Source organism: Fundulus heteroclitus, chromosome 15 (assembly GCF_011125445.2).
Source record: "Fundulus heteroclitus isolate FHET01 chromosome 15, MU-UCD_Fhet_4.1, whole genome shotgun sequence".
NCBI lineage: Eukaryota > Metazoa > Chordata > Actinopteri > Cyprinodontiformes > Fundulidae > Fundulus > Fundulus heteroclitus.
Window position 1 is genome coordinate 22545594 of NC_046375.1, and position 27977 is coordinate 22573570.

A 27977-nucleotide genomic window follows, 5' to 3' on the forward strand; every position below is an offset into this window, starting at 1 on the left:
AAAAATCTGGAAGCTGTGGGCATCAAACTCAAGAGCACACGCTTGCTGGCACAGAAGCTCTACTGAGTGAGCTAAACTTCCAGCCAAAAAGTCTATACTCATCCCTTCACCCCTTCACCCCTTCACCCCCATCATCCCTTCTTCCCCTTCCTGAAAAGAATCTTCTCTGGATTACATACTTCATCGCTTGGCTCCTCGCATTATGTCAGCCTATCTGTCAGGCTGGAACTGCTGCACATCCTTCCATACAGCTCATCAATCCCATTTTCCGTCTTTTGATTTTGCACATCCATTTGCCTCTTTACTACTTACTCTCATTCAGTCCTTAAAAATACTTTCCTCTACCATTCAAACTTACATTTCTGACATCAATTTTTTCTTCCAAACTGATAATGGGCAAAAACTGCCAGTCCATCTCTCTTTGGCATGTTCCCATGGTTCTTGAAGGATGCAAAAACCAAGAACATTCAAGCATCACTCAGCGACTACCATTCACAGCAGATCTCCTCAGCTGTTGCATCCTTGCTTTTCTCTCCGCCGATTTTTTCCCATCATAGACCGGACTCTAGAATCAACGTTTCTACTAGCCTTCTTCGGTTTCCTACACTGCTCAGAGTTTGCTCCAACCTTATCCAAGCATAATCCTTCCATTCATCCAGGCCTTTTAGATACATCCATCCTCAAGCATAACATTCTGATCTTTACTTTCCAGTGAAGAAAGACTAATGAGCTTGCTGTATCTTGTGCAATTCATCTCTCCTGCTTTAACTCCTTCCTCAGCCCTTACGAGCCAGCAAATGCCTTACCTCCAAAGCCACTTACCTCCAAAGCCACTCTTCATCACCGAGTCAGGAAGTAGAGCCACCCGATTCCAGACATCTCTGTCAAATCCTGTTGAGGTCTGGAGTCTTTATTGAAAATTATTCTGCCCATTGTTTAAGAACAGGAGCCACTTCTACAACATCCAGTCAGGGTATCTCAGATCAGACTATTCAAGTTTTAGTTTTGCTGGTCATCCCAGGCGTACCGTTCCTATGTCCATATTAATCGCAGTGATTTACTCCATGCTCACTCTCACCTCTTTTCCAATTAATTCAGTATCTTTTGGGGGTCCTATGGGGAGAAAATGAAATGATTTTCCCGAAGACCATATCCCCACGCTGAGTCTTCATCTCCCAAGCCCTCTAGCATTCTCCCCAGATGACCAGCAAGATCCTTCGTCCTTTCATTCCATCATCCCCTCATCCCTACACCCCTTCATCCCCTTCCTGAAAAAAAACTTTAAACCCATATATTTGTGGCGTGCTCTTTGCTAATGAACCAAATGTTTTGACTTACCCACTTGTAGCTTCGGCATTCTTGAGCTTGTACTAAAAAATTGTAGAGAGACAGCGATGAATTCGCGAAAATGGTTAGCCTGAAGTCAATGTCCTTATTCAGCGGCTCCACAGTAAATACTGTGATGTAATTATTCCAAAAACGGAATGGACTGAAAAATATATCCCAAGCAGAATATAAAGATATCTACACAGAACCTTGGGAGACTACATTCAACTTTTAAGCTAGAGCCTCAAAGCGCACAGTAGAATACAGTAGATTTAAGGGCTACAAAATGTGGGTTTTGCATGATATGTCCCCATTAAGTCTATTTCCTTAATTTTTACTTTTCCTTTGTAGAAGAAGAAGGAGAGACGAGACGAAAGGCTGTTTGCTTAATGGTGTGCTCTGATTGGAGAATATGAATTAAGATAACCTACGTAGAAAGATAAACTGTTTTCTTATCTGACCATGTTTGAACAAAGAGACAAAGGTGACCGCCCATGAGCAAATTCTTGGGGACCCACTTTTGACATTCACACGGCAAAATCAGCGCACAAAAGACCATATTAAACCTTTATAACCACAGAATAAAATTTATTTGCTGTTGAGGTCCCTTTAAAGCTCTAGTTGGTAATTCTGTTCACTTTTTGTTATACCGGGTAAAATGGTCCTTCCATCCTGAAAGTAGTCATACATTATTTATTCGGAAAAAGGAGGTTGAAATAATCTATCTCTGTGAAAGCTGCAGGCCTGTAAAAACTCTGAAAAACTTCTGCTATTCAGTCCGAAGGGCAGGGATTTGTCAGAATTTTGTTGCTGTATACTTTGAACATGGCTGAGAGTCACAAGAAGCGCACCGTGTACAAGTTTATGAGAAGAAGGACTCAGTAGAAAGAAATAAGACCAGAGTGGATTTAGGAGACTTTTTTCACGGGATTCCCCTAAGGAGCGAAAAAGCAAGGTAATAATGTCTTGTGCAAGCGTAGTTATTCAAAAAGGGATTTGAGGGAACTTCCAGAAAAATTGCAGACTTTACCTTTAAGGTAAGATAGTAACTGCTTATATCCTTTTAACATGACCTCACTTTAAAAATTCTGAGCCATCCCTTTAAGTTTAAAGTTTTCATAATGTCTACAGCGTAGTTTTCTGAGTTACTTAGTAATAAGTCAGTGACATCAACAGCCTTGTTCCACTTTTTCATGCCATTTTTGTCAGACCTTTATTGACCACCTCACATTCAGACTAATGAAATAAAAGGGTCCTAGAAGGTGCTAAAAGCTGAAATGAATGGTTTCTGATTATTAAACACCTGGTTAATGGTCTATTTTAGATACAAACAGAAAACAGGTCTTAAAATAACTGGTGTCAAGGCCTAAAAGGGCCAAAATGCAATTATAAACAGACATGTTTAACATATTTTTGTATATTTCTTATACATGTAATTTAAATAAAGATGGGCATAACTAAATCTGTCAAGATTTTAGATATTCTTATTTTATACATATATATAAACTTTAAACGTAACCCCCAACCCTAATATATAAATATTCATATACACATCCATTCATGAATTCATCATATGTTTAAAGCATTTACAATTATTTCAGCATTTATGTCGTTATTCCCTGGGGCCTCTAATAAAAAGCACCATGAAATTATTAGAACTGTCCCTGTAGCCTCGACCCTAACACTTGATTGATGACCCTACACAGCAAGATCTTCAGATCAGTTTGAGCAGTGTTTAGCTCTCTGGTGGATAAAGCTGACAGACTAAACAACATGCGTTGCACCATGGGACCAGAAAATAATTAATTCAACAGTAAAATAATCCATCCATTGTTCATACACACTGCCTGTCGCGCTGGTGCAGTAAATCAACCAATCTTGTTTATTGCCATTTTGATAAATTTACATTATATTGTTCAGTATGTCACAAATACAATTTTAGTCTTGTTTGCAAAACAACACACTTAAATAAATATTTCCTGAAGTACTGAACTAAGTACCATTAGCCATGAGTTTATACATAAAGATGAATTAGCTCTCAGTTTCAAAAAGGTTGGTGACCCCTGCTTTAGATCATCTAGAGTCCTGGGTCTTTTCTTGCCTATTTCCTCTTTAGCTCACCCCGAAGATTACCTGGAAACTGTGCGAGCCATTGAAGACAGTTGCTTTTATGTCTATGAACCGTGTCTGGCTTGATTTGGTCAGTCATACATTTCAAAATCATTATCCTGTTCAAAGACCAAATGACAATCAATTTCTGTTTATTCGCGGAGATCATCACAATTCCAATTAAAAAAACTTATTGTATTTCAAAATAACTCATAATGCCATGTACTCTATGCGCAAAGAACTCAACCAGGGTAGTTTTCGACTTTATGTTAACATTTAATTTCTGGTGAACACATAAAAAAGGTGCTTGTTGTGTTAAAAACAATTATGTAATATCCCTCGCCCACCCATTTCTCACTGCCACCGCCACCACCTCAATCCTAATCACGATCCTGCTCGCCTCTGGAATGCCGTCCCTCCTGACATCAGGAACACTGGCACGCTGTCTCTTTTTAAATCCCGGCTGAAAACATCTGCTCAAACAAGCATTTTAGAATATAATTCAACTCTATTGTCATTGCACTGTCACAAGTACAAAGCAACGAAATGTGTTCTCTGCTTTTAACCCATCCCCTTGGGGAGCAGTGGGCTGCCACTGTGCGGCGCCCGGGGAGCAGTCGGGGGTTGAGGGTCTTGCTCAGGGACCCAGAGTGCAGGCAGTTGGGATCGAACCGGGTACTTGCATCCTTCTCAGAGCGCAAGCGCACTGCTCTAACCACTCCCCCATTTTGTCTCCGACTGATCACCATGATCATATTATTTTACCCTCTCATTTGTCTATTTTCGTTTTCTAATTTTAACTTTCATGGCTTTTATGTATGTAAGGTGTCCTTGTGTGCCCTGAAAAGTGCCTTTTAAATTAAATTTATTATTATTGTTGACCACAAAAAGATAAATTCAACCCAACAAACACATTATTTTATGTGTTAACAGGAAATGAAATATTAACTTAAGATAGACAACTGCTCCGGTTCACCTTTTTCACTGAGTTTTCTAGAGCCTTTGAAAGAGAAGCAAGCCCACAGCATAATAGATCCTTCACCCTACTTAACAGTGACAGATGGGAGGGTTTTCACACATTCATGCTTTTTCCACATCAGACACACCTGGAATGTTTGTAGTGGAGAGTTCAGGCTTAGTCTTATCTGGCCCAAGCTTAAAGCTTCAGTTAATCAGTTAGCTTTGGACATTTTTTTCCCCCTTCCTCCCCATCCTGCGAGATAAATATGGATACTCATCCAGTCTTGTTAGTTGCATTTCCATTCATCCATCCATCCATCCATCCGGGGGAGTCCCAAGGCGTTCCCAGGCCAGCCAGGAGACATAGTCCCTCCAGCGTGTCCTGGGTCTCCCCCTGGGCCTCCATCCGGTGGGACATGCCCAGAACACCTCACCAGGGAGGCGTCCGGGAGGCATCCTTACCAGATGCCCGAGCCACCTCAACTGGCTCCTCTCGACGTGAAGGAGCAGCGGTTCTACTCTGAGTCCTCCCCGGATGACAGCTCCCACCTCCTCTCCCGGAGGTGGGAGTTAAAGCTCCGTCTCACGCTGGACTCTGCCAGACGTTCCCAGGTCTGACCAGCTTCCTCCTCCACCATCGGAGCCAACACACCACCAGGTAGTGGTCAGTGGAAAGCTCTGCCCCTCTCTTCACCCGAGTGTCCAAGACATATGGCCGCAGGTCAGATGAAACGACAACAAAGTCGATCATTGAACTACGGCCTAGGGTGTCCTGTGCCAATAGCACATATGGACACCCTTATGCTTGAACATGGTGTTTGTGATGGACAATCCATGACAGGCACAGAAGTCCAACAACAGAACACCAGTCCAGTTCAGATCAGGTGGGCCATTCCTCCCAACCACGCCCCTCCAGGTCTCACTGTCATTGCCCACATGAGCGTTGAAGTCCCCTAGAAGAACGAGGAAGTCCCCAGGAGGGGCACTCTCCAGTACCCCCTCCAAGGACTCCAAAAAGGGTGGGTAATCTGAACTGCTGTTTAATGCGTAAGCACAAACAACAGTCAGAGTCGGTCCCCCCACACGTTTGCGGAGGGAGGCCACCCTCTCGTTCACCGTGGTGAACCCCAACATACAGGCACTGAGATGAGGGGCAACAAGTATGCCCACTCCAGCTCGGCGCAACTCCAGCGTGGAAGAATGTCCAACCCCTCTCAAGGAGACTGTTTCCAGAGCCAGAACCCTACGTCGAGGTGAGTCCGACTGTCTCTAGTCGGAACCTCTCAACCTCGCGCACTAGCTCAGGCTCCTTCCCCACCAGACAGGTGACATTCCACGTCACGTCACCAGAGCCAGCTTCTGCAGCCGAGGATCGGAACGCCAAGGTCCCCGCCCTCGACTGCCATCCATTGTACAGTGTACCCGACCCCTTTGGCCCCTCCAACAGGTGGTGAGCTCATTGGAAGGGGGACCCATGTTTCCTCTTCGGGCTAAGCCAGGCCGGGCTCCATGAGCAAAAGCTCGGCCACCAGGCGCTCGCCAACGTGCCCCACCTCCAGGACTGGCTCCAGAGTGGGGCCCTGGTGACCCACGTCCGGGCGAGGGGAACACAACGTCCATTTATCTTACTCATCATAAGGGGAGTTTTGGGCTGCTCTTTGTCTGGTCCCTCACCTAGGACCAGTCTGCCTTGGATGACCCTACTAGGGGCATAAAGCCCCTGACAGCATAGCTCCTAGGGTCATTGGGACACTCAAACCCCTCCACTACGGTAAGGTGGTAGCCCAGGGAGAGGCATTTTATTAGGCATTTACAGTCAAACCTACTTTAGTTTATTGCAGTGAATATAACTTTGGTAAGACACAGGCAGGTAGGTATTTTCTTTTTGGAATTTTTTCTCTCTCCTCAAACCCATTAAGACGAACCCACCTCTGCCTTACTAAAACAGCGTGTTCTTTTGTCTTTCCCATTCCCAAGAGCGATGGTGCTGTGTCAAGTCATATTTATACCACAACAAAAATTAAAGTTATAGGTTGCTAAATAAAAGTTGCTAAACACTCTGATCAGCCAAATAAGAGAAGTGTAACCAGAAAAAATGCTTGAGATTTACTTTGTAGGAATTGTTTATTTTTTCAAAGGAGTATGTAGATTTGCCTAAAGTCATTTCTCACTGTAAAACAAACTGACTTAATTTTGTACCAAACTATTAGCTTAATTGTATTCAGTTAAATAAGATATTGATTAAAGTTTTAGTTTATCCAGCAAATAAGATTTTTAAGCCAAATAAACATGTGCCTTGGTAGTTTTTTTCAGTTCTGTGCGGCTGAACTGCAGATCAGGGCTCGTCCTTTGGGATATTTGTTTTTCAAACTCCTCTGAGTTGCCGACCTGACTCCATCATTAAAAAATCCAGCCTCTTCTTACCACCCAAGGGGAGTTCAAAGGTCATGATAAGAGCAACAATTATGCTCAAGATGGTGGAAACGCTGCTCGAGGATGTTTCACTTGTATGGAAGCTCACAGACCCAAGAGCTTAACTTTGAGCCCTACCACAGAAACGTGGTGCCTGTGTTCTTGGGGTGTGTGTGTGAGTGACCTTGCCAGGGTACATGGTAATTTCTAAGTCAGCAGCATTGGTGTCATCACATCTACTTAAAAGGCAAGGGGTTATGCACTTTAGATTCAATCTAAATGCTTTATGAATAAGAAAAAAAAATAATTAAAGCACAATTACATCAGACATGTTACTGTGGTTACAAAACGCATTAACGTCTGAATTACCATGGAAACGTACATATTTATGACATATGGTTTTAGCTTTAGAATCATTAGATTAATAAATGTAAAATTTATTCTGTCAAAGTTACGAAGTTCAACAAAACAGATATTGTACATATACCTGGGAGGTCTAAATGCAGAACCATCGTAAAGTGCAGACATGTTTCTATATATCAGAAATTATAAGAAAACTAGATTTTGATCATTTCGAGTCTATTTCAGTAGTATTCCTACCCCTTGTACTAATTCCCATTTTCTTCCATGTTAGAACAACAAACCTTAAGGTATTTTGTCAGGAATGAAAGTGACAAACAGGCACACAGTTCTCGAGTAGTAAACTTCTTTAACTCTTTAACTAAAGCAAAAAAGAATTGCAGCTTTGAGTCTGCAAAAGATTCCCCCAGGCACTTTATACAGAAAGACAGGCAAGCAACATCCGCATGAGGTAGATGGATGGACACTTTAGAGAGAAAACTTAACAGTTTTCAGTGTGAAATGAGAGAAAGTCTTGATAAATCCACGGATCTGATACAGCGTGTTTGGGTATAGAAAGCTGAAGTGCCCTTTTTTCTTTTACCCTTCAGGCATGGTTCATGGTTTGAAAATAAATTTTAAAAAAATCTTGGATTGACTCACTCTGTTTATAGTTGTCCTTAATATTAATGTGTCGCTCTCCAGTTTTTCTGGACTTCCTCGGAGAAAACCTTCTCATTTCTCCTCGCCCGGCGGCCAGTCACTGAAAAGAGGGGTGTTCACTCAAAAGTTCTCTTGAGCCAGCATGCATTGGCCTTACTCCTCAGCAGGGTCTCAAATACCCGGGCTGGCACTGACGAAAACTGCTCCTGAAACACTCAAAAGTTTGCGGCCGTTACGAGCCAGTGGAACCCTGCCTCTAGAGACCCAGTAAAGGTACGCCTCCAAGCAGGACAATGGCCCTAAACATACAGGCAGAGCTCCAATAAAAGGTTAAAGTTAGTTATTGATGTGGAGGGCCAAGAAGCAGGCAGGACACGGTGTACTGTGAAAGTTATTACTAGCATTCAACACAGAGAACTCTAATAAAACAGAATGCACTGCGGCTGTGTGGGGAGCATGAGCGGAATGGCGAAGGGGAAGCAACTGATTGATATGTAAACACTACAAGAGAACAGGGAAGTAAAGCAGAACATGACTAAATACTCAGAATGAACATAAAACCAAAGTGACAACAGAATACCATGCAGGTTTAGATCAAAGTAGATTTATCAAAGATCAAAGTTCTCTGATGCTCTGAATCTGAGTTGTGGCTCTGAACAATGAGTGTTGAATACAAGCCACAGGTTCAAGATTTTTACTTAATAAAAAAAAGAAGAGGAAGAAAGAAATAAAAACCATGAATATTTTCATTCCACTTCCCAATTATGTGATACTTTGTTTTGTTCAATCATTAAAAAGGTACACTGATGTTTGTTTCACAAGATGTGGAAAAGTTAGAAATACTTTTGCAATGTATGTTGCTTCCTTTCGCTATAACCAATTACCAATTAGACATTCAGCACTTACCAATTAAGGGATTTATCGTCAACAACGCATATGCATTGACGCGATATAAAGGCTAATGTATAACCTGTGGTTTTGTCCATGGGTCTGTTGACTCCTCATTGTTTAGTCGAAAATTTTCATGTTTCCAGAAATAGCTCTTTGGGGGCCTCTCTAAACCTGAATAATTTATTTCCGCTGTGACATTTGCTCACACGGCCCCCGGGTAAAGACGGGCTGAAAGCGTGGCTCCCCCATCAGAGCGCCGCAAAGGTCAAGTATTATTGATCTGACCATTTCAAACACGTTCTATATTGTCAGAATCAAACCTCCAAAGTTTGGAGCAGGTCGAACATGACGAGGGTTACGTCCAGGCTCATTATCTGCCTCTAAAAGGCGCGCGCTGAGCGGCGATACTGGTGATCACACTGTGGTGCGTAAAAGACGCGCCCCGGGGCGGGGACTGCTTTGGAGGCGCATCAGTAGAAGAGCGCATCAGCACGACGCGCTTCATCCACAGGTTGCCGTGATCGTCTCCTTGGTGTCTTCTCACATCTTCTCCATCCGATGTAAGATTCAGACCCTGGAACTGCTCAAAGATCTCCTTTGTGTGACACTTTTTTTTCCCCACGGAACAGGGCTGCCTTGAACACAATGAAAGTCCACGGTGGCGGACTTTTCCGTCTGCCACAGGTCCATCGCAGCTGCCGCTGTTGCTGCGCCGCGGAGACAACGGCAACATAATGGCATGTCGGGGCGGCTGCTGCTGCGGCTCCTCCAGTCCCATCAACGAGGACAACGCGCGGTTCCTGCTGCTGGCGCTCTTCATCGTCCTCTACCTGCTGTGCGGGGCGGCCGTCTTCTCGGCGCTGGAGCAGCCCAAGGAGCGGGAGGCGAAGGAGCGGTGGGCGCAGAGGTTCGAGCACTTCTCCCAGAAGTACAACCTGAGCAAGAGGGACCTGAGGAACTTCCTGAGGAACTACGAGGAGGCGAACGTGGCGGGGATCCGCGTGGACACCATCAGACCCCGCTGGGACTTCACGGGAGCTTTTTACTTCGTGGGTACTGTCGTGTCAACAATAGGTGAGGTTCACAACCGCAAAACATGCGCGTTTCTCTCTCACGCTAATCTTTTCAGGTGGAGAACATTAAAATGTGTTTGACTGAACCCCTTTGGGAAAAATAGGTTGTTTTTAACTTCCTTTTTCATTGTTATTTTTATTTTTGCAAATACCTCAAACTCATCCCAAGTCCTAATTTACCCCCTTCCTCTAAACATTCATTTTTGCCCATTGATTGAATCCACTTAAAGCCAACAGCAGAGAAACACAAAGAAAAATCAGTTTGTCTTCAATTTCATGTGAGAAAGCACTCCAGGGCTACCGCACTGTTATCATCGATCCCTTGTTCTTCCAACCTTTCCCCATATTTCCGCCTCCTTTTCCTCCTCAACATCTCGATGTAAGCACATCTGCGGTCTGTTTTTTAGACAGCATCACAGAACCTTTGCTCAAAAACATGTGATGTATGAGAGACAAATTGAGTTTCACTATCGTATTCCAATTAAAGCAGACATCCTCTCTTTCCAAAAAGCCTATCCTGCAAAAAGAATAACTTTTTCTAAACTCAGAAAATAATAAAGATGCGTTTCTTTATGTTTCACAAATCGCTACATGTGGTTTAAAGAATACGTCACCTGTACAGAAGAATTCACTCCAGGTTTCTATAAGGCAGCTAGCCTTGACCTTATTAATTCTAATACAAAAAAAAACTGTCTTTTTTGTTTAATGATTCTCTGTTGCGAGTAGAATGATCTAATTAAGGTTTGATTAGTCAAAACATTTTAGATTTTTAACTAGATATAATCAGATGCACCCCAGACTACTTTAACAAAAATGGCTCTTTCTTTTAGTGCTGAATGGGAAGCTGTGAACCGCATACCAACTAAAGGCCGCTACATACTCCACGAGAAACGAGACATTTGTTCTCGCTCCCGCAGCGAATGACAACATGTGTTCTCCTTGTCTGGGCAGAAGTTTTTTCTCAAGGGGTGTCCGACTACTGTACTGTGATTGGACAGGATTACATAGGCGTGTTTAGATTGGAGAAGCAGAAATGGCCTTTAAGTCAATAGACAGCCCCATTAAACCCCTATGTTGTTTATGTGATACCAATGCAGGGGATAAATGCAGGGGATGCAGACTTCCCATTGACATGTGATAATTAGTCGCTTTTAGGGTGTGAGGTCTTGTGCCACCCCTCCACGTTGTGCCGCTCAGGGCAGGGAGCCATGCCATCTGCGGCTTGATCAGTACTTCAACTCAATTTTTTCACATCTTATTGCACTACTGGGTGGGAACAAGCCTGCAATAGTTAAGAGGGTATGTGTGTTGTTCTGTTGACAGAGATAGGGCTGATCTGATCCAGTATTGATATCAAATGCTTATGTCTCCATTGTCTGATACAGCTTCCATGTTTATGAATCAGATGTCTGGATGACACCACTGATCCACCAATCCATCTTAATATATGTGAAGATATGTTCACAAATGATACAAGTATAGCTGACAGGGCCTGTGTTTTTTCATATTATTTTAAGCAACACCTGAACAAAAAAAAAAAAAAAAAAACTATAAAATGTTTAAGTAAAATCACATCTAATTAATGGAACACCTTGGCTTTTACATGGCCAAACATTAATCCCTTCTTAAATTAGTAAGATTGATATCATTTGATGATAGGTTTTAGCCAACTATTGAAATCTGGATTTTCAAGCATAAACTCAGTAAATACACATGATAAAGTTGATCTGGGGCGTCCAAAGTTCCCGGGGCTAATTTGTGTCGACTGCAATTCAGGAATGGTATAAATTTGGTCTGCCAGCAGAGGTAGATTAAGCAGATAGAGATGACACAATTTAATTGAGTAATTTAAATATATTTACATCTACCTAAATTATTAAGAAAGTATTCATCGTTTAATGGTAAAGCTTTTTGCTTTTTTTTTAATTTCAATGTAAATAGAACCTAATCTGTCCAATGACTTTTATTCAAAAGCAGCCTTTGGGGCACCACAAGTGACCCAAGTCCTCTTGTCATTGTTTAGAATGGAATGCTGTGTTTTTTATGTCTTTTTTTCAATCAAGCTTAAAAATATTTTGCAAACTGGATGGCTTTGAATCATCTTGTTACTAAAATGTGCTAAATAAATAAACTTGTCTTACCTTGCCTTTCTTTTCACAGCATTTTTTTTTTTTTTTTTTGTAATTTCAATTTGTTTTTTCTTTTGGTCTGTGTATACTTTTCACTTATCAATTTTGGTCACTGTGACAAACAATTTGGATCCCACAGCAATAGATAATATAAAAGACATTTTTATTTTGGTTCCATAAGAAACCATGAAAAAAACAAGCTCTAGGTAAATGAGGTATGATAGAACTTTCAGCGCTTGCTCCATCCAGCCAAAACAGCAATGAGTATCGTTAAACCATTTCAGTTTGAACCAGAGTGCGTTGAAATTGATGACAATGTAATAATAATAGTAATAATTATAATTCTAATTAATACATAATGAAACGATGGATGATACGTACCACTTGTAGGACTCTGTGATCCGGCAAGTAGTCCTCTGTGTCCGGGGTCAGGTCCAATAACACTGATAGAGCAGCAATCTGATAGGGCTCGTCTTTGGTCCATTAAAGGAAGTACAAGTAGGATATGTACTTTAAAATCAAACTAAATCTTGTTTTGTCAGTATTTCTCTACTGTCTTCTCTTTCTTTCGCCCTTTTCTCCCTTTCTTTTTTTCCCCTCTTATTTCTCTCTCCTTTTCTACTTTATCAATGTAGTGTCCACATAACATGAATTATTCCCTACATAATAAAACTATTTACATATATAAATCAAGCAGAGCACTATGGCGAAAGTGATAATGCTACTCTTGTGAGAATAAAATCTGTTGGGCTCTTTTTGGCATTAAGACAACAATTCGTATTGCCACATAGCCAGATGACACACAAAAAAAAATCAACCTAAATCATTCTCATTTCTCACCCAGGATGGAAGTAACATTCCCTATAAAGAATTGGTCCTCTCTATCAACAATGTCTTAGTCCCGTTTTTCTCCTTTCAAACCTAGGGTTATTGTGTGGAACCCCAGGGTTCCCAGCACAGAGCGCAGCATTTGGTATTTTATCTTTGCAAAAGAGCAGCAGCCTGCAAACATGGAAGCCAGTAAGAGACATAGAACAGAATACAACATCATTTACCTGTCCTGTGAAATTCAGAGCAGCAACGGACCGTTTAAAAAACGACATATTAGATTTTTGTGGTTGGCAAGCTGTTGTACCGACTGTAGCCACAAGGTGTCAGTATTAGGGGTCTGGTCTTACGTCCGGGGTGGGTCCATCAATTCACTGCGGCAGTGGCTATACCTTCGTTATTTAAAAAGGCTTCCGGTGTTGCCTGTCTCTGATGTTTCTCTCAGCGTCTTTCGTTCGCAAGGTGGCAGGCTTTAGGCGCTTTATGTATAAAAAACTATCAATTTTGTTGGTTAAAATGACTCAGTCTTCTGGAGAGAGGTGTTGAGAGCACAAATGTGGGTCCTTCTGAAGTCGTGTTCCTCCAACAGATTTTTCCCCATTACGCTTTGTTTTCATGAGGGTAGCGATGAAGACTCGCCTCACTTTTTCTGAAGTTTTTTTTTTTTAAATTACAGCCAACAGCGACACTGTGTGGCATTGTCTAAATTTACACCAGTCAAACCCAATACAATACTAAAACAACTCTGATAACTCTGTAGGTTCCAGTCCTATAGGACCTAACCATGTCATTAACCCAGCATGCATTGCGCAGGTCAAAAAAACGGCGACCTCCATGGGCAAAAAATATAACAAAGGATATACAATTTTTTTAATTAATTAGAAGTTTTTACGTATCAAAAATAGCAATTTTTACGTTAATAGGAAACTTACAACATATTTAGGCCAACATATTCCACTAATCATGGATCCCATTAAGGCTCAGTATGGACAATCCGTGTAAATTAAGGACTATTTAAGGCCTAAGTTTGAGTTTTAAATTTTTTAGACCTTTTAAGATTTGTTTAAGAAGCCACAGAAATGCAGAAAATATTCTTTGTAGGGTATCAGACTTTTTCAGCGGGACGACGAATGAAGGGTTGGATGCTAAACCCTAACCTGTTATCCAAACATAGGATATGATGATTTGAATGTCATTGGCATAGAGCAGGGGTCTGCAACCTTTACATTCCAAAGGGCCATTTTTGACCTTAGTCCTGCTAAATAAAACTCTGCAAATGTTACATGACCTTTTGGAAGAGAGGGGGGGGGGGGGACTTATTATTTTTGATAAGAATCTACTATAGGAAAATTGCTGTCATTTTAATGACCCACCATATTGTTTCTTTGTAATTTTTTAAGTATATATATTTTTTTTTTTTTTTACTTTTGCAAATGACATTTCCTACTTCCATAGTTTTCCTATCTACCAACTAGTACTTTTAGTATTCAATGACTTCATTACATGAAGCAACTGAAAAACATCTAAAACCTGCATATACTATTGTATCTATATTTAAAAACATTAGTTGGGTCTTTATCATTGTTAGCCAAAGTTATTAAGAGTCATTGTGGTAGGCCCAAATATCTACTTGTGGCTCTGGAGCCGCAGGTTGCAGTTAACTTTTCAGACTAGGTACAGAACTTTTTTTGTATCAGAAAATTAACAGTACACCTCACCCTCAACATGGCAGCATCATGCTATGAGGAGGCTTTTTTTCAGCAGGCAGAGGGATGTCTGTCAGGGATGAAAAGATGGATGGAAGAAAACCCGCCAGAGGCTGCGAAAGGGAGTCAAATGTGCGGCACACTTTTTATATTTAGACTTGCAAAGCGGTTGTCACAATTCCCAGGTGTTTGATTATTGATTTGTTTTTAAGCTCTCCTGGGAAAGATAAGGGGAGGCCATGAAAGCCCTCCAGTGCAGAAAGCTATCTCTCCTCACCACACAGCAACAGTGGACAATGAGTACCATTACTAGTAGGGGCATTAGCGCCCCGACAGCTATACGACATGTAAATTTGAATGACTTGTTTCTAAATATAGAAGGATTGTGGTGAAGATGGGGCCCAAACAACTTGAAAACCGAACGTTTAGTGTTTTGTGCGTCTGTTTCCCATGTGGAGATTTGTGAAACATGGCTCAAAGACAGATGCAGAATCATAGCCTCATGAAGTTAATGAGTCTTCTCTTTAAATGATCAATTCAGGTGAATGCACATTCATATTCCCATGCTAGGGCTTGTAATGGACACACTCACAAAGTCATTAGGTACACGTGCTGAAACATGGAAGATTTTTAGTCCCTTTTTTAGTTACACCACAGTCACTCTTCTGAGAAGGAATGGAGTGGACATTGTACACAGTTAGAGGTACCGAATTAGACATTTACTGTTTAAAAAGAGCTGACCAGTTTTAGCAGGGGCGCTAAAATCAAAGTCATGCTTTTCAGCTAGAACATGGACTAATGTAATATGCATCAGTCTGTTGGGGCCCTACCAGTCCTCCTTACTGCATGAAATAAAAAAACAAAATTGTAATTAGTCAAAGCTACATATAGCAATATCGCTTGGCAACAAAGTCTAAGGGATGAAAATTAAACCAGAATACTTAGAAGTATTCCAAAAGCTTCTTTTAAATTTGAGATTTACAAAAACACAATCAGCTTTTGAATTTGACTTTGATTGCAGGGCTCAAAACGTTCTGATATCAGGATGTAAATATGTATTTTTTTTGTGATATGCAAAGAGAGGAAAAAAAGGAGAGGTTAAAAGTCATGATAGTGCAAACATACTTATCTTGTTTCACAGCAGTGTAGCGGACTATTCAGGCTGTGAGGTGTTCAGTGTGTTCTTCAGAGTGACAGCTGGCAGAAAGAAACTGTCTCTATGACAGCTGGGGTTTTGCAAATAGTGCTAGCGCCAACCTGAAGGTAAAAAATGTACCCCCTCCCCCCAATTTTATTTTCATAAACTTGATGGTTGTGTTGTTATAACTGCAACAGATTATTTATTTATTGTGTTAACCCGGTTGGGACACTGAAAGGCATGCGCGGCTAAAAAAGTTTGGGAACTGCTGTTTTATCCATCCATCCATTTTCTTACTCGCTTTATCCCTCATGGGGTCGCGAGGGGTTGCTGGTGCCTATCTCCAGCATTTCAATGGGCGAGAGGCGGGGTACATCCTGGACAGGTCGCCAGTCTGTCGCAGGGCAGAACCGCTGTTTTAAATACTAAATATTAAAATATTATAGATGTTACAAGATCACCCTAATCTTCGTAGAATTACATTTTGAAAATGAACAGCTAATATATAATACATTTTAATTAAATTCTCATTCATTATTTTCAAAAGCTGAGCCGCATCAGAGGGATCAAAAAGTCGCATGCGGCTTCGGAGCCGCGGGTTGCCGACCCCTGCACTAGGTGATGGAGCTGATCAAGGGAGTCCAGAGAGATCGATCTGATGTGGATGCGGAACATCCGTCTTTGCTGAACAAAAAATAGTAATCAATACAGGATTGCATGATTTAATTTGTCTTCCAAGTGCTGGACTTTCACTAGCTTCTAATTACGGTTGAATTGTTCCTGAATAACTAATAATTTTGAGCTCTTTTAATTTTTCGAATAGAATTGTTGTTTCTGGAACCTCGACAGTTTGGCTTCCTGACGTATCTCCACCACTCAACAATGTGGAAATACGTTTGCGCACTCAGGTCAGCTTGCCACATTTGGAATAATTTGATCCTGACAAGTGTTTACATGCATGTCAATCAAATTATCAATCAGCATAAACTACCCCTCTCATTCAGAATACAACTTGATTGCAATTGAGCTTAATCCGTTCACAATATTCTGACTGGCTTGTTTACATGACGCATTTTTATTCTGATCAGCTCTTTATTCTGATTACTTTTGTCCATGTAAACATAGTTACTTTGATGGGCCAACTTAAAGTAATTACTCTTCCGAGTAGGAAGAAAACCAAACTTAAAAGGCCCCAAGTGCTGATGAGTCTTGAGCAGGAGAAGACTCTCCCCTGCTCAGCCTGCTGCTGCCAGTGAGTCAGGAAACTGGTTAGCCACTGATAGGTGGAAGCCGTCACTGTGAGCTTCCGGTAGAGACGTACACAACAGTATTACAGTACAGTATAATATTACACGTGAAAATAGTATCCCAAATTTTTTAGCATCTTCCTTGTTGCACACAGTGAAGCCAGATACAAGCACTGCAAAAAAAAAGAGGGCTTATTGTTTAAAATGTTTGTGCCATCCATCCATCCATTTTCTAATATGCTTATCCCTTTTGGGGTCGTGAGGGGTGCTGGTGCCTATCTCCAGGGTTCAATAGGCGAGAGGCGGGGTACACCCTGGACAGGTCGCCAGTCTGTCGCAGTGCAACACATAGACAAACAGGACAAACAACCATTCTGGCACAAACTCACACCTAAGGAGTATTTAGAGAGGCCAATTAACCTAACAGTCATGTTTTTGGACTGTGGGAGGAAGCTGGTGTACCCGGAGGGAACCCACGCATGCACAGGGAGAACATGCAAACTCTATGCAGAAACACCAAGGGCAAGGGTAGGACTCGAACCCAGGATTTTCTTGCTGCAAGGCAACAGATGATATGGCCTGCCTCTAGGTGCTATGAAGACTTATTTGTCTTGTGGATCTCTCCACAAGACAATGTTTTTTTTTCTTCAAATTTCCCAAAATACCTTTTTTGGCACCTCTCTGATCCTGAATAATCAACCTCTGGCACATCCCAGTGGGAGGAGACACTGCACACCTACAACTTGCAGGACAATTACATAGTGGTATTCTGGCAACTGAACACCTCAGGACAAGCTGAAGTGAGTTGGTTGGCATGAAGATGTCTTACTTGGTTTACCTATAGGGTAGTTCACTGCTATTGTTTTGATGCCGGTTTTTCGCGCATGCGCGCCGGACTGGTAGGCAAAAGGCGAACACAATGGCGGACGCAAACAGAGAAACCGACGAGTTCTCCACGTATTTTTCTTCTTTAGATAACATATCACAAGATCATTTTAAGAGTAAGTTGATGGTTGATGGTATCAGATTGCCAGATCCACACAGCAAAAGCCTGAAGGAACGGAGCGAGTCTGTGAAATGCTGGCCAAGCGTTCCGTACCGCGACATACAGCTGCCTTATAAACACGCAGGCCAGTACACACGAGAGAGCATGAAAGCCCCTGAAACCACTGGACGGCTACAATTATTTTATATCGGGACATAGACACCAGCAACCCCCACGACGCCATGAGGGATTAAGAGGGTCAGAAAATGGATGTTCAGACATGTTTGTGTAACATCAGAAAGCGGCGTCAGACACAGACCGCGTCTCAGCAGAGAGGAAGACCCGCCCGGTAGGTTAAAAAAAACATTGTTCACTACGGATTATTTTGATGTTTTTGTCTTGTTAAAATGGGTGGGGGTGTCGGCGACATTGCAGCGTAAACACAGAAGTACTAGCGTGCGTGAACGGGGGCGTAATGCAGCCGCTGCTGCTGCAGCGCATCAACTCCGCTTCTCCGGCCCGTGTAGCGATCGCCACCTCCCCTCCGCCGCTATTTAAGTAGAACAATGACTAGAGCAGAATTAAGTTGTATTTACCGGAGATGAAGTGTAGACTACAAATTCTGTCGTGGTATGATGGCTCCCACAGTCCATTTGGATCGTCTGCCTGCGCTCTTTTCATTGAAAATATCCATTTCTTTCTTCGTCCTTCCTCCTTCGGTAAACGACAGAAACGTACATCCAACGACTTGGAATGCCTCTGTGTGCAACCGGGAGCACAACAAGTCGTAGGCATTGTTTAGACTCCAAAAATAAACAAACTAAAAGTACGCTCTAAATCACCCGTTTTGTCATGTAGTAGACGAGAACAGCTCTGTTTTTTGCCTAACCGCGGGACCTGGATGTAGCGCTGACGTCACGCGTGACGTCATGCGTGAACTACCCTATTGGACTCGTTGGCCCTGCAACCCAACCAAGGATGGATAGACTGATCAATGGATCATAGTTTTGACTATCGGGGAGATGCAGGAGAGGCTTATAACTGAGTTGTACATGTATACCTAATGTCTGCATGCTATGAGCGTTGTAACCAAAGTCAAATTATTTGATTGTGCACAATCATGGCCAAAAAAAAAGACGATTCTTCTTTTTCTACAAAATATAACTTAACATTAGAATAATTTCTATTTTAAAATACTGGCACTTTTTTCCTGAATCAGCTTAATTTTGACCTCTAGTTATGTGTTTTCTTATTATCTACCTGTCCCTATGAGATACACTCTTTCACAATTTTCCATTGTTTTGCAAACACCATTACAAACTCAAGACCAAACGTCTACCGGCTTTAAAATACAAAATAATGGAAAAAATAGTACCCTCAGTTCGGTTAGTGAATGGAATTCCCTTCAAGAGATCAAGGGAGTCACACAAAGGAAAAACAGTGTATTTGTGTAAGATTCTCAGAACAGTGTTTTCGTGAGAGTACTGGGTTCACTTATCAGTGTGAGAAGACAAAGCACGTAAGCACTTCAGCGCTGCCCATCCAACAGAACTGTCCCTATTGATCTTTTGTTGACACCACCTCTCCTCAGATTTGTACCTCCATTTCGCTTCAAGATTGGAACAAATTTACGGTCAGTGTCAGACACCGTGACAGAACCTCTGATCAATAGTAGGCTCGGGGCGTGTATGAAAGAGACATCAGTGGAAGGCAAAGTCTTTGCAATTTATTCAGACGTACCGTGCCACACAGTGTAACCTCCAGAGATGCATATCGCCTAAAATGTGGAAAGCTTCATTCCCGAAGTAATTGTTCTTCAACAAACTGCACACTTGATGTTAATTACAGTCACCCACCCCCCCAATCAATATTTTGACGGTCCATCTTTGGGTGCATTTTCACCTGCAGATCTTTAGGGGCATGTCTCTGCAAGCTTTGCGCATGTAGATATTTTTTCCTCCTGGCATACTTTCCAATTGGGCTCAAACTCACTCACACTGGCTGAAGAGTATCTGTAAATGGCAATTTTGAGGTCTTGCTACAGATTAGCAAATAGATTCAGGTCTAGGATTTGATTAGGTCATCACAGCACATGAATGCACTTTTGCTGTAAAGCAAGCCACCGTAGCTCTGGCTGTGTGTTTAAGGCTTAAGGGTCGGGGGGTTCTCTGCTGGAACCTCTGCCACAGTCTCAATATTTCTGCAGTCTCTAAAAGGTTTTCTTCATGAATGCCACTTACTCAGCTCCCCATGTCCCTCCTTGTGAAGCCTGTCGGTTTATGCTTGCAGCGGTGCTATACGATATGAAACCTTTGGAGTGAACAGGTTTCTTATGAAAGCAGTTGGTTGCGCAGTTGGATTTCATTCAGGCATATCAGAGTAAAGAGAGGCGGCTAAACACTTTATTTGTTTTACTTTCCTTTCATTTCCCAATGATGCACTAGTGTGTGTCGGTCTAATCGCGCAAAATGGCAGAAAATTAAGTAAAGTTTAAGGTTGCAATGTGACAAAATGTGAAAGAGCCTTGGGGAAACTTTTGCAAAACACAGTATGAAGCAATCAAGTTAAATAGTCAGTAAAAAAAAAAAAAAGTTTGTGTATGTCTAAAGGGGTTCAGACAGTGTAAGTAATCAAGCGCTCAATATGTCACCGCTGAAGGACGGCGCATCATGCCCCTGCATTCACAAATGACAGACAAATTATTGGTCTCAGCTAAGCTATTATATATCTCAAGTAAAGTAAATTTGTTCTTTTCAACCTTATCCTTTTATCCACTCTTTAATCCCACATACCACCCCTGCTTTGTTTTTTGATAAAGCCTTTCCAATACAACTGTCAAATTGTAACCTCGGTGAGAGCGTTGGCTGCACCACAGCAGGTAGATGTCAAAGAGTACCAGGGAGTGTGCAGTTGTGACAGTATCATTAGTGCGTGCACATTCACAATACCAGCCTGTTTCACAGGCATCTCTTAACACAGATGCATTCACTCACAGTGTTTTTTTGCATTTTAATGGAGAATCGGATCTGGTTTGAAAATAATGTACTCCCATTCATTGCCAAATTAGTTCTGCTGCTTTGGGTAACATGGATTTCATCCATTCGTCTGCAGTATACTAGCTTATTCTTTCTGGAGGTAGGTGCCTGTCTGCAGTGGTCGTCGGACGAGAAGCAGGGTATGCCATGGGCAGATCCCCAGACAACCATGCACTCACACACATACTCATATCTAAGTCCAAATAACCTAACAATTAGGATGGAGGAAGGCAAACTACTCAGAGAAAAACCATGCATGCATGGGGAGCAGAACCCAGCCTGGGGTTTCTAGCTGCAAGCAGCAGCGCTAACCACTGTGCCAATGTACAACTCACCTGCATAAATAATAATAATAATATTAATAATAATAATAAGGCACCCTAAGTCACCATAAATTGATAAAAAATAGAAGTGAGTTGAAAATCTTCAGTTGAGTTAGTCTCATTTGGAAACATTCAGTGTGCCTGTGAGCAACCTTTTCTTCCTTTTTTAAACTTGCGAGGTGGTGATATAACAGTGCATCCTGGGATTTCACAAACAGCAAATTATAAATGTTACAGCGAGACTGTGTAGAGGAAAAGGCACACTGTCTTTTCCATGAGTGTCAACTTTCACACCCTCGTTTTAGAATTCAAATGCTTTTTAAATTATCTGTTGTTAAAATGTATTGTTTTCATTACAAGCCTTATAGTAAACACATTGGTCTATGAAATCCCTGGTATAACATGGAAAACGGATTGGCTCTACACAGGCTATTGCTGCAACCACAGGTTTTTAATAGAAATTTGTTTTCTTCATGATCTTGTTTATCTTCTATTTTTGAGCAGTTTAAAATAACAAACTGGGTTTTTTGAAAGATCAATCTGTTCACCAGCGCTGTTGTTTTTGTCTCCCTCCACAGGCAATCTAATCGTGTTATTACACTCATATAATGCACAGTTCACAAACACACAAGATTTAGCTATTTTTGCTTTCATCTCTTTCTAGATTACCCATACTGATTAATGGCATCATTTCAAAGAATTGTAACAGATTTTAAACAAAGTTTTTAGGGCTGAGATGAATTTTCTTCTCTTTGTTTTTGATGATTGTTCTGACTACTGACTGTACCCCTACCCTTTTGGGAAATATATGGTAAAGATTAGTAAAAAGCTGTTGCACAACTGTAGTTTGTTTATTAATATGTGTAAAAGGCAGCACTCTAGGTCACATGACCCATTAAGCGATGGATCCGACCCTCTCAAGCATAGATATTACAGGTAGATATAGCTATAGGTAAATGACCCATGTACTGGTGTCGCCTATCGGAGCTGACGTTTCAGCATTGCCGCCATCTTGGATGGGTCTCTCACCCATCCACATTGCATTTATTGGAGTCTTCAAAACTGGAGTCTTCAAGGGTGCGAGGGGAACAGACCTGATCCGACCTCAGTCTCATTCAAATTAACAGGGGGAAATTTTGCGAGTCGGAACTGGATGTAGTGTGAACTGATTACTGACCCAACTGCAGAAACACTAGCTGTGAATCAACATTGTTTTTTGTAAATATATGTAATTACTGTATCTTCCAAAGTAAGTGCACCCCTTACATTTTCGTAAATAGTTTATTACATCTTTAATGGGACCGCACAGAATATATGTCGCTTTGATACATTCTAGTCAGAGTGCAGCATGTATAACAGTATAAATGTGCTGTCTCCCCAAAATAATTCAACACACAGCCACTAATGTCCAAACTGCTGGAGGAATGTAAGTACAACCCTAAGTGAAAATGTCCAAATTGTACTTAATGAACTATGTTTCCTCCCTGGTGTCATGTGATCAGATACAAGGTCTCAGGTGTTAATAGGGAGCGGGCGTGTTATGTATGCCGTCACTCTTTCTCTCTCCCTCTCTCTCTCTCTCTCTCTCTCTCTCTCTCATACAGTTTCAAAGCAGACAGAGGGTAGACTAGGAAAACTAGCAAAATTAACTTGTTTCTCAAACAGTCATTTGAAATTGAGGATTCTAAAACTTAAAATATGTATAAGTACATATACAGCTCAAATATATATATAAGATTTGTGTATGTGATTCTTGGTACAATGCACCAAAAAATTAAACAAAATCTAAAAACACTATTTGGCATATGTCTATAACATGTTCTGTTGTTTCATACTCCCCGTCGTAGTCACAGTTCCCTATGTCATTTAATAAAAGTGTATAATTAAGTCCAGTATGTCCAAATCTTAGTCTTGTTAGTAATCTTCACCCCTTTCTGCTCCTTCTTCCAGGTATCATTTCTCCTGCTACCTTTTTGATCCTATAAAACCATTTTTTCTTCAGTTTTTGATTGATGATTAACCTCCCTAATTAACTCATATGTACTGTAAAGTCCTTGCTGTAGTTGGGTGGATCACAATTGTTTGGGTTACATAGCGGACAATACTGTACATCAGTCAGTCACCTGGTGTTGTGACATGTCAACTTTTTTTTTTTTTTGGGAGGGGGGGAGGGGGTAGCAATCAGGGTTCAGGGGGTCCAGTGCCCGCCTGGCCCCCTGTCTATCTCTGCCCCTGCCTGTGAGTAGAGGCACAAGTAACTCTCCTATTATTGCTACAAGTATACAAAACTGTGCTTCAAGTGCTTCATGCCCTGCCAATGGCAGGCAGCAAAAATCCAGTCATCGGCAAATAAATGGCTGTCGGAGATACAAGATAGCTTGATAGAGAGACAGAGAAAGATAGAGTAGATAAAGCTTGATAAGTGGAGTAAGACAGATGAAGATAAACAAGAGAAAGAAAAATACAGAAAGATTGACAAATAAGAGAAAGGTAGAGACAGGCATATAGAAAATTTATTAAGAAACGAAGAGATACAATAATACATAAAATACAGTACATATAAGATAAATAAACAACATTTCCTGCATTTTCGTTTCGTTAGGAATGCTCTGTCATCCAGTGGACCTGGAAAAAGGGGAGTAAATCTTGGGGAAACACTGCATATCATTTACTGATTTGACCCTTTTTTTAAGAAGTGGATAGTGAGTTTATTTAGTCAATACATATATATATATATATATATATATATATATAGATAGATAGATAGATAGATAGATAGATAGATAGATAGATAGATAGATAGATAGATAGATAGATAGATAGATAGATAGATATACCTGAAATGACTATTTTTGCAGTTCCAATGTTGCTTTATTTTCCAATCTGGTGAAGCTCGGTTTTCAAACAGTCCGTTACCTCAGTGGCTTCATGGAAGTCTTACATTATATAGATATATCTACTTTCCTGATATATCTATTAGCTGCCTGAATAAAAGTTAGGCTTGAAGCTTGAAATGATCCTAATGTTTCATCTTTCAGATCATGTTGCTTTTATAAGAGAAGTCATGACTGTAGCACAACTCAGAAAAGAATTACTACACCGGCTACGCTTACTACTTGGAATTATGTTCACTCATGTCATAATGGTTCAATTCCTTTCTTATGTGTTACATGTTTTAATAATATTGCTACTATTATATTTTATTAAATGGGTCAGATAGCGTATGCCATCTTTTTTAAACGATATTCTGAAGAAGGAAGGAAAACAAATGCATAAAATCCGTCTCATTTGGCTTTATCGTTGTGTTTAGGAGAAAACTCTGGCTGAATTAGCACCTTGACAACCACTTTGAATGAAGAGGCAATCAAATGCTCCCCAAGAAGCCTCTGTTTAGCGCAGCCAATTAGTCAGGTTGAAGCTTTTGTTTTCCATCGCAGTCACAAGAAAAAAGCTTTACCATTTAACTTCCCCTTTCTCGCTGAACAGACCTTCCATATCACACACGTTTACAGCTACTTGTACCTGTTGAAATTTGTTGAAAAAATGAGTTAAGATGACATAACCCATAAAAACACTTATAAAAATCATATAACATAAAGTCATTAATGTTCTGGGGTCAAGGTTTTCAGAGACCTACTACATTTTCTTCATTGTTGTTAAATGAGAGGTGAAAAGGAGATATTTCTGATTACCTGCGCTGTAATGAAAGAAGTTTCACTGTGAAAAATTCCAGATTACATGTCAGACATAAGGGAGATCAAAAATGCATTTTTGGTTCACTTTTATTTAACTTTTCTTTTACATTTTATTTTGTATTTATCCCCCTAAATACTTTATAGAATCACCTGTCACTGCTATTAGAGCTAGAAGTATTTAGGGGTATGTCCTTCCACATCTGGAAACTGAAATGCTTTCCCGTTGTTGTTCTTTTTTTCCCAATGCAGCTCAATCTCACTGAGGTTGAGGGCATCGGTCTGCATCAATTTTCGAGGCTGAATTTAAAACAGGTCTGGACTTTGGGCCATTCTAACACCTGAACATGCTTTGATGTAAACCATTTGAGTGGCGCTCTGGCTGTATGTGCAGGGTTGTCCTGGTGGAAGGTATGCCTCGGGTCAGGTATCAAGTTTTTTTTTACAGATTTTCTTCTAGAAATGGCCTGTGTTTAATTAAATCCATCTTCCCCTCAGCTCTGACCAGCTTCCCATTCCCAGCTAAAGAAAAATGTCTCCACTTCCACATGTTAGCCTTATCTCCTTGGGTAAAACTGCTAGGGAGACTTCTTTTAGCTTTCCTTCAACAAGCTCTTCCTTCTTGCCCCTTTGCCATCAAGGCCAGATTTGCAAAACACTCATCTAATAACTAAACCATTGCCAGATTCTCCCACCTGAGCTGTGGTTCTCTGCATCTCCTCCAGTTATCATGAGCCACTTAGCTGCTACTGCGGCTAAATTTCACATAGGTAGACTCAATTGAGTAATTATGCAGCTTCAGTTATTACTTTCTCTTGCTCTATCACACAAAAATCATAAAACACTAAAGTTTGTGTTTTTTGCACAAAAGGTGAAAAGACGCAAGGGGTTTGGAAAAGTTTACAAAGGACTGTAACACGGAGCCTTGAAAAATGTAAAAACATATTATTTATTTGCCAAACAATTAAATATATTAGAGAATATGGCAATCCCAGGACAGACTACAGAGGCAAACTTCCTCCTAATCACATTAGATCCTAGAAGGAGTTTTTCATGACCATCAGAAACATTGGGAGGGAGCAAAGACAAGTAAACGCCAATGGATACCCGCTGAAGGGAGGCTTCTAATTTAAACTTGGAGGAAGAAGCGATACGTAATTGTCCATTTGCATTGCCAAGAGATTTGATGTTTAGTTCAGTTCAAATGAGAAAGCAAACAAGACGTGGTTACAGCTCTCATTTCCTATGCAACTAATCAATGCATTTCCTTGGAGCACAGCAATTTATTTGTAAAGCATGCATGTAAAAGAATATGGAGATTTTCTTTGGAACCTGTGATTATCTACGGACAGTAATGGTCTTGTTTCATTACTTCGGTGCTATCCTCTCACTTAGCCTTTGATGTACGCTGCAGAGAAACCAGAAGATTCAAATGAAGCTGCTACCCCTAATGTTTACCTCATCTCTTCTCGCTACGATAGCAGTGTTTTTCCTTGTTGTTCCGATTGAAACTCACTGCTGAACGTCTGTGTGTTTACCAGGGTTTGGGATGACCACTCCTGCCACCATTGGAGGAAAAATCTTCCTGATGTTTTACGGACTCCTGGGCTGCGCTGCCACTATCCTCTTCTTCAACCTCTTTCTGGAGCGCGTCATCACTGTCATTGCCTTCGTCCTCAAGTCTTTTCATGAGCGGCGCCGCAACAAGGCCGTGCTGCCTCAGAATGGACGGCGAGTCTCTGAGGGAGCCGAGGCAGGGGGGGTAGGAAAACGGGAGGAACTTGCCGGCTGGAAACCCTCGGTCTATTGCGTCATGTTCATCCTTGGTGCGGCGGCAATCTTGGTCTCCTGTTGCGCCTCGCTGATGTACTCTGCGGCTGAAGGCTGGGGCTACCTAGACTCTCTCTACTTCTGCTTTGTGGCCTTCAGCACCATTGGGTTTGGGGATATGGTCAGTAGTCAGAGAATCTCCTATGAGGGTCACGCTACAGCGGCGTACCGGGTTGGGAACTTCTTCTTTATCCTCACCGGCGTCTGCTGCATCTACTCCCTCTTCAACGTCATCTCCATTGTCATCAAGCAGGTCCTCAACTGGCTGCTCAGGAGGTTGGAAGCCCCGTGCCGCTGCTGCTTTCCCAGAAGGGGTGCTCACCCGCATCGGCACCCTCGGCGCAACGTGGTTGCCCCAGGCCATCTCCGTGCCCGCAGAGACCCCTCCATTGAGACGGATGCCATCAACGAGAGCGAGACCGATCCAGGCCGCAGGATGTCTGGGGAGATGATCTCCATGAGGGACTTCTTAGCAGCCAACAAGGTGAGAACTTCATTGCAGGAACAAGTTGGCCACGCTAAAGAAATCACAGTAATTAGAAGTCAGCTATGAGGCAAGTAGATAATGGACATATGCTGTGCCTTACAGAAGTATTCACAAGATTTATATCGATGTGGGGAAATGTCGGTGGAAGTGTTTTAAGTGCTTCTGTTGTATTGGAGGGGTTTTAAACATTAATGGCCTGCTTAAGGATTGAATCAGATTTAAGTCAAACATAGCACTGGACAATATAGAAAGATAGCATATCGATAAAATACAAATCATATGGATCGATGTCGATAATTAGCAAAAAATTCTAAACTTATATTTTATTTGCAGCCCTAGCCAGTTTATGCTGTTGCTTAATTACCTATTTTTATATTAAGAACACACCACCACTGAATCAAACTCAACCCTTTATTTATTACATTTTTTACCATAACGGCAACTCGTGAAAAGAGAAAGAACTCTGAACTGTTTGAACTCTACAGAATGTCAATTATTAGGGAGTGGTGGCCTAGTGGTTAGAGCATTTTACCTGTGTCCCAGTGATTCTGGGTCTCACTCCCATAGACTGCCACTCTGGGTCCCTGAGCAAGACCCTTAACCCCAGATTGCTCTCCGGGTGCCGCACAGTGGCAGCCCACTGCTCGCCAAGGGGATGGGTTAAGATGCAGAGAACATATTTCATCGGAATGTACGTTGAAATGACAATAAAAATGATTATTATTTAAAATGGGGAGGAGCTTGGGAACAGCATTCCTGGGTCTGCGTTTGTGATTGGTTGGGAGGATGTAATGACTGTAGTAT

At 41.5% G+C, this 27977-nt stretch overlaps 1 protein-coding gene across 3 annotated transcripts in view; it reads left to right on the plus strand.

Annotated features, from left to right (window-relative positions):
- The first annotated feature begins 9033 nt into the window (after positions 1 to 9033).
- Positions 9034 to 27977, plus strand: part of kcnk13b (potassium channel, subfamily K, member 13b) — a 31270-nt gene continuing 12326 nt past the window's right edge. The window contains exons 1-3 of one of the 3 annotated variants that reach the window (XM_036147673.1): positions 9034 to 9774; positions 26398 to 26807; positions 26937 to 27170. In XM_036147673.1, the coding sequence (XP_036003566.1) occupies positions 9435 to 9774; positions 26398 to 26807; positions 26937 to 27170 (984 nt within the window). In that variant the 5' untranslated portion in view covers positions 9034 to 9434. Of the gene's footprint in view, positions 9775 to 26397; positions 27171 to 27977 lie in introns of all 3 variants that reach the window. The other 2 variants (XM_012868905.3, XM_012868903.3) reach the window with 2 other exon arrangements.